This window comes from Bubalus kerabau, chromosome 8 (assembly GCF_029407905.1).
Source record: "Bubalus kerabau isolate K-KA32 ecotype Philippines breed swamp buffalo chromosome 8, PCC_UOA_SB_1v2, whole genome shotgun sequence".
NCBI lineage: Eukaryota > Metazoa > Chordata > Mammalia > Artiodactyla > Bovidae > Bubalus > Bubalus kerabau.
Genome location: NC_073631.1, coordinates 30,105,146 through 30,120,873, shown reverse-complemented (window position 1 = coordinate 30,120,873; position 15,728 = coordinate 30,105,146). Strand labels below are relative to the sequence as shown.

Below are 15,728 nucleotides of genomic sequence, written 5' to 3'. Positions count from 1 at the left end.
ATATAGTTAAGTCATTTTTTGAAGGAGTTGGACATAAAAAACTTTATTATAAATATTTGCTGCTTTATATTACTGTCATAATAAATTCAAAGTAAGCATCTACTAAGTCAGATCAAAATAGCTTTGTTTTAAATAGCTTTGTCAAGAAGTTGAAAGACATATACAAATAAAACTGAAGTAATACTTATCTCGGACGATACAAGAGACTAAATAGATACAAACACATCTAGAATGATCTTAAAATAGTCAATCACAAAAAATTCTGAGATATGGACATAATTCTCCTAGAATAATTTAATTAAACGACTTGGGTCTCAAATTATCAACTACTCCCAAAATTCTTTCAATAAATTCTTATCTAATCTATTAGACTTAAATAAAAACACTGAAAACATCTGCACCAGTTTCTTATACACACACACATATATATATAATTCTATCCAGCTTTTCATTATGTTATTATTGTGAATGCATACATTATGAAATTTTTTCCATAAGGAAGATTAGGGCATATCCAGGACATCTACTTATAGACCAAAGACAAAAATAAAAAAAAATAAAAAGTAAAGGCTCTCTCTTCACATAGAGTGATTAATTTATCCTCTCTGGTAAATAGTATATGTAGATTCTTTAGACACATAAACTGTATCTCCTCAGGCTCATGGTTCTTCTTGATGGAGAGTAGATGTGGCAAATGGACAAATCATGTAGACGAGAATCTTAAAAAGGGTAAGAAGTTACTATTTCCAGATATTGATGCTATAAACTAACAGATAAAGGAGTTGTAGAAGTTCCTCTCCAAGAAGCAAAGCAGGACTTTTGCCAGGATTCTTTTTACTTACCCTAGGTTTTCACTTGTACAACCCCAGTTTCCTCCCAGCCATGAATCCATATCTTTTCAGAATGAAACATCCCCACTTTGCTCCCTCTTATGCCCATGTTACGGCCAGATTCCCAGAGTCAACAGTCAGAGACAAAGAAACGCTTGCTACCTTGATATGCTCCTGAAGCTGAGCCTGGTGCTGCCGTGTCAAGTTCTCATGCTGCTTCTGAAACTCCGCGATCAAAAGCTGCTTCTGGATCTGCTGCTGTTGCTGGATGAGGAGTAACTCCTGCTGCAGTTGCTTCTCACGGACAACAGGGTCCACCACGGGCATCATCATCCTGAGGTCTGTCCTTAGGTCTAAAGGCGAGATGGGCTCCAGGCCCACAGGAACCTCTGACTTCACATCGACTGGAGAAACCAAAAAAAAGGTGGTGGGGGAGTGGTGACAGAGGACAGAAGATTAGCACACTGATTTGGAAACAAATTAGAAGTGAAAGACACTATACCCTACTAGATTTTTTTCAATGCACCAATAAATTTAGTTCTGTTTTTTTACAAGGATAATAAAAAGGTCTTCTGTATATTAGATTTGATAAAATGCTGATTTTCAGCTAGCACTTTGTACTTTGCCATGAAATCTTTCACATTTCCCTTTTTCAAAGAGATGACTCCAAAGATTCACAGGTATAAAAGTTGTTCATTTATAACACTTACTCTACTGGACCACTGGTCAAATTCAAGTTGACTTAAGACAAAAAATGCAACATTATTGAGGAAAAGATGTCATGTGATATTAGAAAACTACTAACACAAACAAATTTGTACACTTACAAACATTTTTGTTTGTAATCAGAAGATACATTCCTTAAGAAGTAAAGCTTATAAAATAAAGAAGGAAAGCTTATAAAATAGTGTATTTGTAGGGCTACAGAACTTAGCAAAGAAAAAGTACAAATCTGCATACTAAAATGTGGGAAATGGTGAGTAGAAAGCAAATACAGACCCAGTGTAGACAGAAGTTACCTAATTTTCAATTAAATAATTGGATTTTTTTTTTTTAATTATGGGAACTGGAAAAACATGCTTATGTAAATGGACCTTGACATACAGGTTGCCAATTTTCAAACTCTGCTTTAAACCTAAATGCCTGTTCCCATAACACATAAAAAGATGTGTTACCTTCTGGGTAACTGTGTTATCCTGAGTATATTATTTAATTTCTCTGGATCTCAGTTTCCTCACATGTAAAATGGAGATAATTACCATTAACAGTAACAACACAGAGTTGTTAAAAGGATTAAATAATATAATTCAAAGACTAACAACATACAGCATACTTCTCAATAAATGCTTTTTTAAATTATGTAAAAGTGGAATTTACTGTGTATTAGAATAAATCATGAACACTGTGAGAATAAGCAAACAAAAATATTAGGAGTAAATATGAAAATAAAATTGTGTATGATTTCTATTAAATATTAGAAAATAAAAACACTAAAACTTCTAGAAAATATTTAAGGCAAGAAAACAAATATAGCTAAATAAAAAATCCACCTTCATTAAAGTAAAGAAATGCAAATTTTAAATCAAAATAAGGCATCATTTTCTAATTATTAAGTATCATATTCCCCTGGAGAAGGGAATGGCTACTCACTCCAGTATTCTTGTCTGGAGAATTCCATAGACAAGGGAACATATATGTGATTCACATATATGCATATATGTATGTAAAAGGGCAAACATACGACCACGCAGACAACTCTATATTGCAAGTGGCACTGCCAATCAGTTTAAAACTACCGAAAAAGTGATATGTGATATCACAATTTGGTGACAGGTAGCAAGAGGAATTAAATATTTCTACCATTTGATTCAGGTTTGCCAACTCTTAGAATATATCTTAAGGAAATAAAATTAACATAGGAAGAAACAGTTCGATGTCATATTGTTAACTAAAGTATTATTATTTTAACTGAAATCACCAACTACAAGGAGATGTCTAGTAAAATATGTCACATCTATTTCATGGAAAATATGTAATCATTAAAAATAATGTTTATGGGAACAGGAAAAATGCTGTTACAACATTAAGTGAAAGAACAATAATAAAAGTGACATATACCCTATGGTAACTCTTTAACTATAATTTAACTTAGTCAACATACATTTATTGAGAACCTTAAATTCCCAAGTTGATTCTACATGTTTGGGTTTATTAGTAAAACAAAAAGACAAACTCTAGCCTTCACTGAGCATATATTCTACTGGAGATTTAATGGTATTAATCTCTGAATTCTACTAGCTAAGACTGGTGAGACAGAAAACAAAAGAAAGTTGTATTTTAGGTGGAAATATGAGCAATTTCCCCCTATTTTTTCATATTTTTACAATTGCATCTAATGCTCTGACTTCTACCCTGAGTAACTTAAATTTGCAGATTGCCGGTTGGAAACTATGAAGTTAATATTCCATGTGAATTTAAGAGCTATTTTCAGCAAGTTAAGAAAGGCTAACAGAAATTGTTTGTAGAAATTAAGGCTTCAAACACTAAATGAAATTTTAATATCTTGCTTACCATGTGAATTGTGTGTACATAGAGGTTTGTGTGAAGAGGCATGACTGTGCACTGGGTGTGGGCAACCTGTTATCAATCTTGGTTGACAACACTGGTGATTTTTCAACATACAGATCAGAAGAGTTTGCAGTAATGGTACTGACATGTCATTTTAATGAAAATGGAAAAATGATTTATTAATAAACCATAGTTTGGTGGACAATATCTTCTAAAACATGATATGGTTCGATGCACGATACTGGATGCTTGGGGCTGGTGCACTGGGATGACCCAGAGGGATGGAATGGGGATGGAGGAGGGAGGAGGGTTCAGGATGGGGAACACATGTATACCTGTGGTGGATTCATTTTGATATTTGGCAAAACTAATACAGTTATGTAAAGTTTAAAAATAAAATAAAATTAAAAAAAAATAAAAATAAAACATGATATTTGCAAAAGAAAAAATATTAACTTTGACAAGTTTGAAACTAAGTGAGAATGAGGGCCTGTAAGATCTTTGGTTACACTGTCCAATGTAGAACTGTCAATTAAGGCTCTGGAGTAACATGAGATTTTGAGTATTAATTTATGGAGGTGGCATTATTCCAATCAAAAGCAATGGCTGTTAATGATATACTTCATTTCTACACTCAAAAGGCCAAAATAAAGCCTCAGTATTTACATGGACATCTCAATAAACATATTTAACCCTATGAACACAAAATGTAAAATTTCAAGAGACCTGGGATCTCTTCTTTCTGGCATTCTTATTATCTGTAAACTATAATCATCAATTCCCCACCCCCCCCCAAAAAAAAAAGAAAACAAAAAAGATAAGGAGAAAAGAGTCCCAGAACTCTCTGATACAGCTAGTCTAAGACTCAAAGGGTAATTTGACTTCTTAACCTGCTATCCCAACAGAAATGATTGTGTCTAACTGCTTGCCTTTGTTCAGAGACTAATCACTAAATTGTGAAAAATCACCCTCAACTTACAAAAACTGCCCTTGATTATAAATAATTGCCCAAGACTGAGAGAAAGCGGCAGGCAAGATCCCAGTCTTTCATCCAATTTATTCAGCAGCAATCCACATTCCATTTGTCTAGACTAAATATAGCAGCGTTTATACAAGAAATCAATAGTGCTTGCAGAGAGGAGAGCAAAGGCATGAATATTTCATCAAACTCAGAGAGAAATGGCAATCAGCAAACTGATGGTTCTGTGTAGGTCATCTCTGGCCTGCTGGATCAGTTCCTGTTACTTGGACAATAGCTCATCTCTGTCTAATCATAATCATATCATAACCATTCTTTCTATTTTTAACATTAATTGCATTGTGGGTGACAAAGGCTCATCATATTCCAAAAGGGAAGATGGATTTTTCTTACATCTTCGGTGACAGGCTAATAAGCCTCCCCAGGAACAATAATAGTAACACAATACCAGGGCTGAGTTTCAACAAGTTACAGTCACCTACACATCACAAAATGTGAAAGAAAGGTCACTGTCAACAGCTATTGTATTATCATAATTAGAAATAATCAACTTACAAGGAAAAAATAACAACCAGCTTTATCAATGAGGAAAAGGAATCATCACTGTTCACAGCATTTCTTGTCTGCTGCTGCTGCTGCTAAGTCGCTTCAGTCGTGTCCAACTCTATGCAACCCCATAGACGGCAGCCCACCAGGCTTCCCCATCCCTGGGATTCTCCAGGCAAGAACACTGGAGTGGGTTGCCATTTCCTTCTCCAATGCATGAAAGTGAAAAGTGAAAGTGAAGTCGCTCAGTCATGTCTGACTCTAATGACCCCATGGACTGCAGCCTACCAGGCTCCTCCATCCATGGGGTTTTCCAGGCAAAAGTACTGGAGTGGGGTGCCACTGCATTTCTTGTCTAGGAACATGCAAAATCCTTACAAATTACTTAGAACAGGTGGCCAGGGATACATAAGTTAGAAGGAAGTTGATGATAACAAATAGTAGTGTTAACATTTGTTGTTGCTCAGTCGTGTCCGACTCTTTGACTGTTAGCATTACTTATAAGTAACTGTGTCATGGACTGTAGCCTGCAAGGCTCCTCTGTACAAGGGATTTTCCAGGCAAGAATTCTGGAGTGGGTTGCCATTCCCTTCTCCCAGGGATCTTCCTGACCCAGGGATCAAACCCAGGTCTCCTGCACTGCAGGCAGACACTTTACCCTCTGAGCCAGATTCTTTACCAACTGAGCCACCAGGGAACAAATCCAATTTTCTTTTTTTTTGGCTGTGCCATGGAGCATGTAGGATCTTAGTTTTCTGAGCAGGTATCAAACTCCGTCATCTCCTGCATTGGAAGTACAGTCTTAACCACTGGACTGCCAGGCAAGTCCCATCAAATCCTATTTTCTTAACAGATATAACTTTACTTGGACTTACCCACTATTTGTCTGAGATTTCAAATACATGCCAAGATACACACACACACACACACACACACACACACACACACATATTATTATTCTAATACCAAATGCCCAGTCGGAACTTTTCCACATCTAAATTAACTAGTCTTGTTATCACTTTACAAAGTTCTACTCATTCTTTCCTCAGTGTCTTTCTCAATTATTCTTTGACAGTTATTCCTTCTTGTGTTTAGCATTTATCAATCCATGAAATTTTTAGAAATAGTTTTTAGTTTATTAAGAAACATGGACACAGAAAAGCTTCCATTTCAAAATATAAATCCCAGCTCATATAAATGTGTATGATAACTATATTTATATAAGCAATACATATTCCTGTTCAGTTGTAATTAAATTTAATAAATACTTTTTTTTTAAATACCAAGACCATTAAAGAGTTCAAAGTACTGAGAAAACTCAGTACCTTGGCATGTGGCTTAAATCTTCACTTTAGATGCTATTACTTACGGCACTGGTAAATAGGAAGAATCTTCTTATGTTCAATAACAGGACTCTCTGGTTGCTTCTTTATCATCTGGCTTACAACCAAGAAGCCATCCATTTTAAGAATGTTTTAAGTGAATAACTTGCAAACCTCACGAATGGAAAAATTCTAAGAATGCAAATTTTGACCATTTACAACTATCACAACAATGGTTGAAGCCTGTTCATGCTGTTCCTCTGAATGAGATTCCGAAGCAGTGTAGTGCAAAGCACAGGCTTTCACAAAAAGAAAATGGCATAGGGACAATCTCCCACCAATTCATATGTGTCAATTTAGTTAAAAGTTGAGACTTGAAAAACTGTGACAAAAATGGAACCATGTTTAACTACATATCTCAGTTAATACTCATAGTTACAGCAGCTATGCTAATATTCAGGACATTCCATTCTACTGCTACCCAGAGACAGTTTATGTGGAAATTAAGTTCTCATACCAAGAAATGGTTGACCAAAACCACTCGCAGGTGGACATATGAACAACAATTGCCAGATCTGGGGAAACAAATGTTGCTTTGATCATCTGTTCAGCTTCTTTTGTTCCTCCTTTCCTGCACAGAAATCTGTGAGAGTTTGGGCCTGCAGACTCCACCCGTGGGAAAAGGCTGCCAGCTGTACCATTTTGTTGTTTAAAATCACCCAGTCAAATAAGTAGGCTTCTCAGTAGTGCAGGGTTCAAAAAATAATGTGGAATAGCTCTCTCAGAAATGTGTGATCTGGTTCTTTTCGAAGTATAGCCTATAATAACTGTTTAAGTATATGGGAAACTCTGCAGGAATTTATATGAAATTTCTTCAGGAATAGATATCTTTCACTAATATTTTCCTATTTCTTTTTTGCAGGCTTCGCTAAGGAAGGCTGGTCCTATTAACATATAACTACATGTATCCTGATGATACCAGGTCATTTATGAAACTGCTCAATACCAAGATGTTCACTGATGCTCGTTTGTCAGAAGTGCCAGAAAGATTGCTACTTGCTCTGTATAGTATGTACTGCCATGCCCTGCCATTTCTGTACTGTCTGGCCAAACCAAAATTAATAAGGAATAACACTGACACCCACTGCCAATTAGGAAGTTATCTGGTTTACTATGTCTTAAACTCTTTGTATGCACATACACAATTCTCTTGATCACTTGGTCAGCTAACTCCAGTATTAAAATACAATTTTCAATGTGAGCCTTCTTGAAATTGGAGAGGTCTTGGAAAATGGATGGAAGAAGGTCTGTAAGTAACACCTACAGTCTTTGTCATATTTATGCAACTTCACACGTAGGATGTCAATCCTACCCTGAAGAATGTTAAACTTTGCTCTTGCACAGCAATGGGGGATACCTGGCTTTTGTGATTCTAGCTTCACTGCCCCTTTCTCATTATTGGTTACCTTGATCACCAAAGACAGATTTTCTGGTAGAATCCATGGGCTTTGGGAAACAAATGGAAGAACTTATAAGTTTTCCTTCCTTCGACTTCACAAGGCTGATTTAAATTCATTTAAACCACTCTGAACCTTAAAGAAGACTGAGTGCTGAAGAACTGATGCTTTTGAACTGTGGTGTTGGAGAAGACTCTTCAGAGTCCCTTGGACTGTAAGGAGGTCCAACCAGTCCATCCTAAAGGAAATCAACACTGCATATTCATTGGAAGGACTGATGCTGAAGCTGGAGCTCCGATACTTTGGCCACCTGATGCAAAGAGCCAACCCATTGGAAAAGACCTTGATGCTGGGAAAAACTGAAGGCAGGAGGAGAAGGGGACGACAGAGGACAAGCTAGTTGGATGGCACCACCGACATGGACATGTGTGTGAGCAAGCTTCGGGAGACGGCGAAGGAAAGGGAAGCCTGGCGTGCTGCAGTCCATAGGGTCACAGAGTCAGACATGACTGAGCGACTGAACTACAGCCACAAAACCACCTTGATATTTCTCTTTCTGAAATCCCACTAACCCTTAATAACCCATTTCTTTTAACATTGATTTGGAACCAAAGCAATTGAACTTTGTAATTTTATGAACACTTTTATGCTTTATATCTTGTTGGTTATTTTTGCTGTTGTTGTTCATCCTCTATTGCTCCCTTCTCTTTTGGCCTTCAATTTTTCCCAGCATCAAGGTCTTTTCCAGTGAGTCAGCTCTTTGCATTAGGTGGCCGAAGTATTGGGAGCTTCAGCTTCAACATCAGTCCTTCCAATGAACACCCAGAGTTGATTTCCTTTAGTATTGACTGGTTTGATCTCCTTGCAGTCCAAGGGACTCTCAAAAATCTTCTCCAGCACCACAATTTGAAGGCATCAATTCTTCAGTACTCAACCTTTTTCATGGTCCAACACTCATATCTATACATGACAACTGGAAAATCTATACTTTGACTATATGGACCTTTGTTGGCAATGATGTCTCTGCTTTTCAATACACTGTCTAGGTCTGTCATAACTTTCCTTCGAAGGAGCAAGCATCTTTTAATTTCATGGCTGTAGTCACCAACCACAGAAACTTTGGGGCCCAAGAAAAGAAAATTGGCAACTGCTTCCACTTTTCCCCCATCTATTTGCCATTAAATGATAGGACCAAATGCCATGGTCTTAGTTTTTTGAATGTTGAGTTTGAAGCCAGCTTTTTCACCCTCAGTGAGAGGCTATTAGTTCCTCTCCACTTTCTGCCATTAGAGTGGTATCATCTGCATATCTGAGGTTGCTGATATTTCTCGTGGCAATCTTGATTTCAGCTTGTGATTCCATCCTGGCATTTCACATGATATACTCTGCATAGAAGTTAAATAAGCAAGGTGACAATACACAACCTTATCACACTCCTTTCCCAATTTGAATCAGTCAGTTGTTCTATGTCCGGTTCTAACTATTGTTCTTAACCCGCATACCCGTTTCTCAGGAGACAGGTAAGATGGTCTGGTACTCCCATCTCTTTAAGAATTTTCCAGTTTGTTTTGATCCACATTGTCAAAGAATACAGTAGATGTTTTTCTGGAACTCCCTTTCTTTCTCCATGATCCAACAAATGTTGCCAATTTAATCTCTGGTTCCTCTGCCTCTTTGAAATCCAGCATGTACATCTGGAATTTCTCAGTTCATGTTGTGCTGAAGCCCAGTTTGAAGGATTTTGAGCATAATCTTGGTAGCATGTGAAATAAGCATAATTGTATGGTAGTTTGTACATTCTTTGGCATTGTCCTTCTTTGGGACTGGAATGAAAACTGACTTTTTCCAGTCCTGTGCCACTGCTGAGTTTTTCAAATTTGCTGACATCTTTTTTTGGAGTTGTTCTAGAAGGTCTTGTAGGTCTTCATAAAACCAGTCAGCTTCAGCTTCTTCGACATTAGTGGTTGGGGCATAGCATAGGCTTGGATTACTGTGATGTTGTAAGATTTTTCTTGGAAATAAGCCGAGACCATTCTGTCATTTTGAGACTACATCCAAATATTGCATTTTGGATTTTTTTGTTGACTATGGAGGGCTGCTCCATTTCTTCTAAGGGATTCTTGCCCACAGTAGTAGATATAATGGTCATCTGAATTAAATTTGCCCATTTTTGTCATTTTAGTTCACTAATTCCTAAGTCGTCAATGTTTACTCTTGACATCTCCTACTGGGCCATGTCCAGTTTACCCTGATTAATGGACCTAATATTCCAGGGTTCTATGCAATATTGTTCTTAACAGCATCGGACTTTACTTTCACCACCAGACACACCCACAGCTGAGCATCATTCCTGCTTCGGCCACCCAGCCTCTTCATTCTTCCTGCACTTATCAGTAATTACCCTCTGCTTTTCCGAACTGGACACTTTCCAACCTGGGGGTGCTCATCTTTCAGTGCCATATCTTTTTCCTTTCACACTGTTCATGGATTCTTGTGGCAAGAATGCTGAAGGAGTTTGCCATCCCCTCCTCAATGGACCACATTTTGTCAGAACTCTTCACTAAGATCCATCCATCCTGGGTGGCCCTGCACAGTATGGCTCATAACTTGACTGAGTTATGCAAGCCCCTTCGCCACAACGAGGTTGTGATCCACAAGGGGTTGGTTGTATCATAGCATCAGGCTAACAGAGAGCTGGTCCAAGCCTGATGCCTGTTTCTATCTCGTTCCTCTAGTTCTTTGCCTCAGTAATTATATTCCAGCATAAATTCTTAAGTATAATGTGGTTAATACTATCTAAAGAGAGTATCAGACTGTTTAGGGCTGTACGTATCTAAAATAACATTAAAATCACTATTCTTATAGTATTATCAGGTTGACATACGACTTTTCATTTATATCTTTATTCAGTGAATATTTGTAAAGCAATATTAAATGCCAAAACAGATTTTAATCAACAAGAGAAGGGTCTGCCTTCCAAGAACTCATGTGCTTATGTACATCAACCCATAAACCAATGTATAAAACATGATGCATTAAATGCAGTGATATTGATCCTCCAGAATCCCACCTGGACCCTATTCTATTTTCTCTCCAGGACTCTCAATGGAGATATTAATATTTTCCTTTTCAGGGCTTTATTTGCTTTCTGTATGGTGACATTCTCTCTCCAGCCTAACATCTATTCTAAAATTGCCACCGATATATGTATAAGCCACAGTTCAAAAGCATCAACTCTTTGGCGCTCAGCTTTCTTTATAGTCCATCTCTCACATCCATACATGACTACTGGAAAATCCACAGCTTTGACTAGACGGACCTTTGTTGGCAAAATGTCTCTCTGCTTTTTAATATGGTGTCTAGGTTTGTCATAGCTTTTCTTCCAAGGAGTAGGTGTCTTTTAATTTCATGGCTGCAGTCAATCATCTGCGGTGATTTTGGAGCCCCCCAAAATAAATTCAATCACTGTTTCCATCGTTTCCCCATCTATTTGCCATGAAGTGACGGGAATGGATGCCATAATCTTAGTTTTCTGAATGTTGAGTTTTAAGTCAACTTTTTCACTCTCCTCTTTCACTTTCATCAAGAGGCTCTTTAGTTCTTCTTTGCTTTCTGCCATAAGGGTGGCATCATCTGGGTTTCTGAGGTTATTGATATTTCTCCCAGCAATCTTGATTCTAGCTTGTGCTTCATCTAGCCCAGCATTTCACATGATGTACTCTGAATATAAGTTAAATAAGCAGGATGGCAATATACAGTCTTGACACACTCCTTTCCCGATTTGGAATCAGTCTTGTGCTCCATGTCCAGTTCTAACTGTTGCTTCTTGACATGCATACAGATTTCTCAGGAGGCAGGTAAGATGGTCTGGTATTACCATCTCTTGAAGAATTTTCCACAGTTTGTGGTGATCCACACAGTCAAAGGCTTTGGCGTAGTCAATAAAGCAGAAGTATTACTCCATTTAACTGTCTCATGCCATTTTTTCTCCAGTAACTCGGGTCTCAGTTTGTGCACCCAAAAAACATGAAAGTGATATCTGACTCTTTTCCCTTTAGATTATCCATACACAATCAACATAAATAATTTTTTCTACTCTTAAATATTTTTTTAATTCATCAAGTGCTCTCTACTATCACTGCCTATCTTATGAAAGCAGTCTTCTGTCACTTACCTGGATAATACCTACCAGTGTAACCCCAATCTTTAATATGATGTCTATGATATGCTTTCCTCCCTTCATTTGAGTCACAACAATATTCTTTCAGTCCTTAAACACATCGTGCTCTCTGATGTCTCAGAGATTTCTCATACAAACATTACCTCTTTCTGAATTCCAATCCCACCCCATCCCATTTTTCTACACAGATTCTTACTTATTCTTCATATCTTAAGTAAAAATGATTTGATGTAGGATCTCTTCCTGCATCTTATTGCATTTTCTCATTAAATTTTGCAACCCATTTCATAATATTTGTTTGACTCCCTTCACCATTATTCTAAGTTCATGAGAAGAGGAACTAAAGTTTCAGTGCCTGGTATAGCATAAAAGCATGGTAATGCCTCAGTGCATACCTGAAATGAATGACGGAATAAATGAATGAGTGATGGTGATGAATCATATGGTGACAAAACTAGAAATCCACATGCACATACACATATACACGTATCCAATTGAACTCCTAGAGCAATTCCTTATTAGGTTTTCTTGACTATCTGAATTCTGATAAATATTGACTGCTTAAATTACTGACAAGTGAATGTGTTTCTGGCAAAAGTGATTAAGTATTTGAAAAAATCAATCTCAAAACTTTTTCCACCTAAGGTGTCATTTCACATTTCCCAGACCCCAAAGTATCTCTTAACATTCAGTGTGCTGACAGATTAGAACCACCCAAGTGGGCTAGGGAAGCACTGAGCAAAATTAAACTTACCCGTTCATGCTGTTAGCATTAGTAGGTTACAATCTTGAATTATCTAAACAGTAATGCCTAATTCATGAATTAGTTCATGAATCCCATGTTATGAGAAAATTATACCAGAACTGATAAACTATTGATATGTATAGAATCATTTCTGTCTTGGAAAGAATATTTTTTTTCTGAAAAAAATAAATTAATAAATTTGAACATGGCTAACATAAAAAATGAGAAAACAATACAACTTCAGTTTGATGATAATTTTTCCTAAATTTCACTTTAGTGATAAAAATAAATATTCTTAGCTTATTTTCCACTGGTGATATTTATGATTGCATCATAACTAGCGAATAGAATTAGTAATCAAATTTGAAAAAAATAATTTTTATAACATGAATTATTTAAATTGATTAGACCAGAAATATAATTCTCCCTCGTAGTGATTCTGTTCAAGTTACACATGTCTACAGTTTCTTTAAGGTGCACTAATACATGACATAAATGAAAAGAAAATAAATGCAAGAAGTAATCTGAGCTTGGATTTACTATTCTCTTATTTCCCAGGGGTCTGAATAGGAAACAAAAATAACCACAAATGACTAAAATATCAGTAGGCCTTGAAATATCAACATTTAAGCTAAAGAAAGCTAATTTTTTAATCAAAGCCTTACTATTTTGATTTACTTAATTCAAATTCCCTCTCTGCAAATATGCCTTTGAATTAAGCAGTCATAACAAACCATAACACCAACATGAATTGCCAACTCATTTGTAATACCCACTTAGTTCTAAAGTATCAACAGTGTTTGCTAGTTCTTCACTATTTGAGAACCAAGTAAAAGCTTCATTGAGCTTCTTGAAGTATGGAAACAAAATCAAACCAATTTATATGACTTCAAGGTAATAGGAGCTAAGAGCCTAATCCATGTTATTGAGATAAAAGATTGATTAGATATGACGATACCTGTAAATGAGACTTTCAGTAGATGAGAAATCTTAGTATTTTAAAATAGGTAATACAGGTATTGAACTAAAAAGTGTTACTTATTCAGCCATATGGGCTTCCCAAGTGAAGTGGTAACGAACCCTCCTGTCAATGCAGGAGACATAAGAGACATAGGGTCTATCCCTGGGTAGGGAAGATTCCCTGGAGGAGGGCATAGCAACCCACTCCGGTATTATTGCCTGGAAAATCCCATAGACAGAGGAGCCAGGCAGGCTACAGTCCATGGGGTCACAAAGAGTTGAACATGACTGAGGTGACTTGACACGCACGCACGCATTCATACCACTCATCACCTGGGATGTACAGCGAACTGCTTTCTGTAAGAATTACAATGAAGGTGAGATAAATGGTCTCCTCCATATTTTTTTCTACAACTTGCATTTTCTTCTAGGTTAGAGACAGTACTAAATTATTATTATTTGCAAATGGCTAACACAACTTCCTTCTCAGTATGAGAGCTTAATATTTGAGGCAGGGCATTACCCTCTAACTCCAGAAGTCAATTCATCATCTGACATGTAATATAAGCTTAATAATAGTAGTTGCATAAATGATTCTCTCAGCAGATACCCCTCTCTAACCCCTCTCAAACATCCTTTTTGAACAAAGTACATTTGTTTATTCAGCAAATAAACTTTTTTCAAAGAATATGTTCCCTCCCTTCTATCAGGAACTATTGTTTGCAGAAGTATGTAACCGTGTTCTGTTCCCAAAGAAAAATAGAGCTTTTATTGGTCCTTGTGTCCTGCCATCAAGAAACAATTTGCCTTTAACCTACAAATAAAAACTCCAATATTTTCTGAAAGTTTAAATGCTTAATATATTTAAGACAACAGCATATATTAAACAGTGCAGGAAAATGTGAAGATAAAAAGAGCAGAAGTGCCATGCATGTTGCTTCTCTCATTTTTCTCTCTGATTTAAATCATGTCTTTTCCTTTTCTACTGTCTAATTTTTGATCTTGCATCATGGGACTAGAACTTCAACCCATGCACTTTCTGCACCCCCACGCCCCATCTTCTTCAGATCTCAGTTGTTTCCTAAGTTCTCAGGAAATCTTTATTGCAAATCCAAAGTCTTAAAGTCCCATTAAACCCTTCTAATATAGGATTGCGCTCACTTTTAAAACATGGAAACATTTCTTTAAACAGCTGAACACTTTCTTCAAATAAAAACTTATGAATAGTCCTAACGTATAAAATCAGCGCTAGTACAACTGTTAAGGAAGAACCAGTGTCCCTCCCACTCACTTCCTCCCCAGTCCCTTTCCCCGGGAATCCAGACTCCACGGAGTTCAATCTGGAAAACACTGTTCTAATGGCATTATTTCTGTACTTGCTAAACTCAAATCAGAGCCAAATTACATTAGTTCTCTTTCAAAGAAAAATGCATTACTGTTTCATGGTACTATGAGAATTTGGAAAGTATGATTTGGAAATAATAAACTTTCACTTTATACATACAATTTGGGGGTAAAAGTCGATGCTAAAAAATAAAAATTCATCTTAGATTGCACAATTTCAACCCTAGCCAGGCAAATGCGTTGGCACCTGTGTATATGTTATTGCCACATGGTGGCACCACTTTTGCTCACAAGTAGAAATACCCACTATTCTTTGTCAGGAAGTGCTTTGGATATGAGTTTTTAAATAATTATGCAGGGCTTGAGCATTTTAAACACACGTGACTTCCCTATGCTGATTCCAAATTTGGTTTTCTAAACTTGGGTAAGAACAAAGATTAGTACCATACTGTTGATTGGTCTGCAGAGTTGTTTTAATTTAAATTATGGAGCCAACATCAATATTACATTTACTGTGTGCCTTCATTGATCTGACTGCTTTTAAAGAAATGTTAATTCATCTATCCTTTACACTATGAGGTTGTGCTATCTGGTAACCTAAGGGTAGACATGATTATGAGCCTCACTTCACAGATGAGGAAAATGTAGGCCACCGAGGAGATTGGCCAAGGTCACAGGGCTACTTGGCAGTGCAAGAGGAATTAGAAAGCACACCATCTAGCTGTGGAGTCTATGGCCTTAGCCACTCCACTATTATTCTTCTTGAGTTATACAAAACAGGTATCCAACTTAATCTC

At 36.9% G+C, this 15,728-nt stretch overlaps 1 protein-coding gene across 1 annotated transcript in view; it reads right to left on the bottom strand.

The window, feature by feature from the left end:
• Nucleotides 1-15,728, bottom strand: part of HDAC9 (histone deacetylase 9) — a 1,013,734-nt gene that overhangs the window by 476,462 nt on the left and 521,544 nt on the right. The window contains exon 4 of the mRNA XM_055589928.1: nt 993-1,234. Within this exon, the coding sequence (XP_055445903.1) occupies nt 993-1,234 (242 nt within the window). The remainder of the gene's footprint in view (nt 1-992; nt 1,235-15,728) is intronic.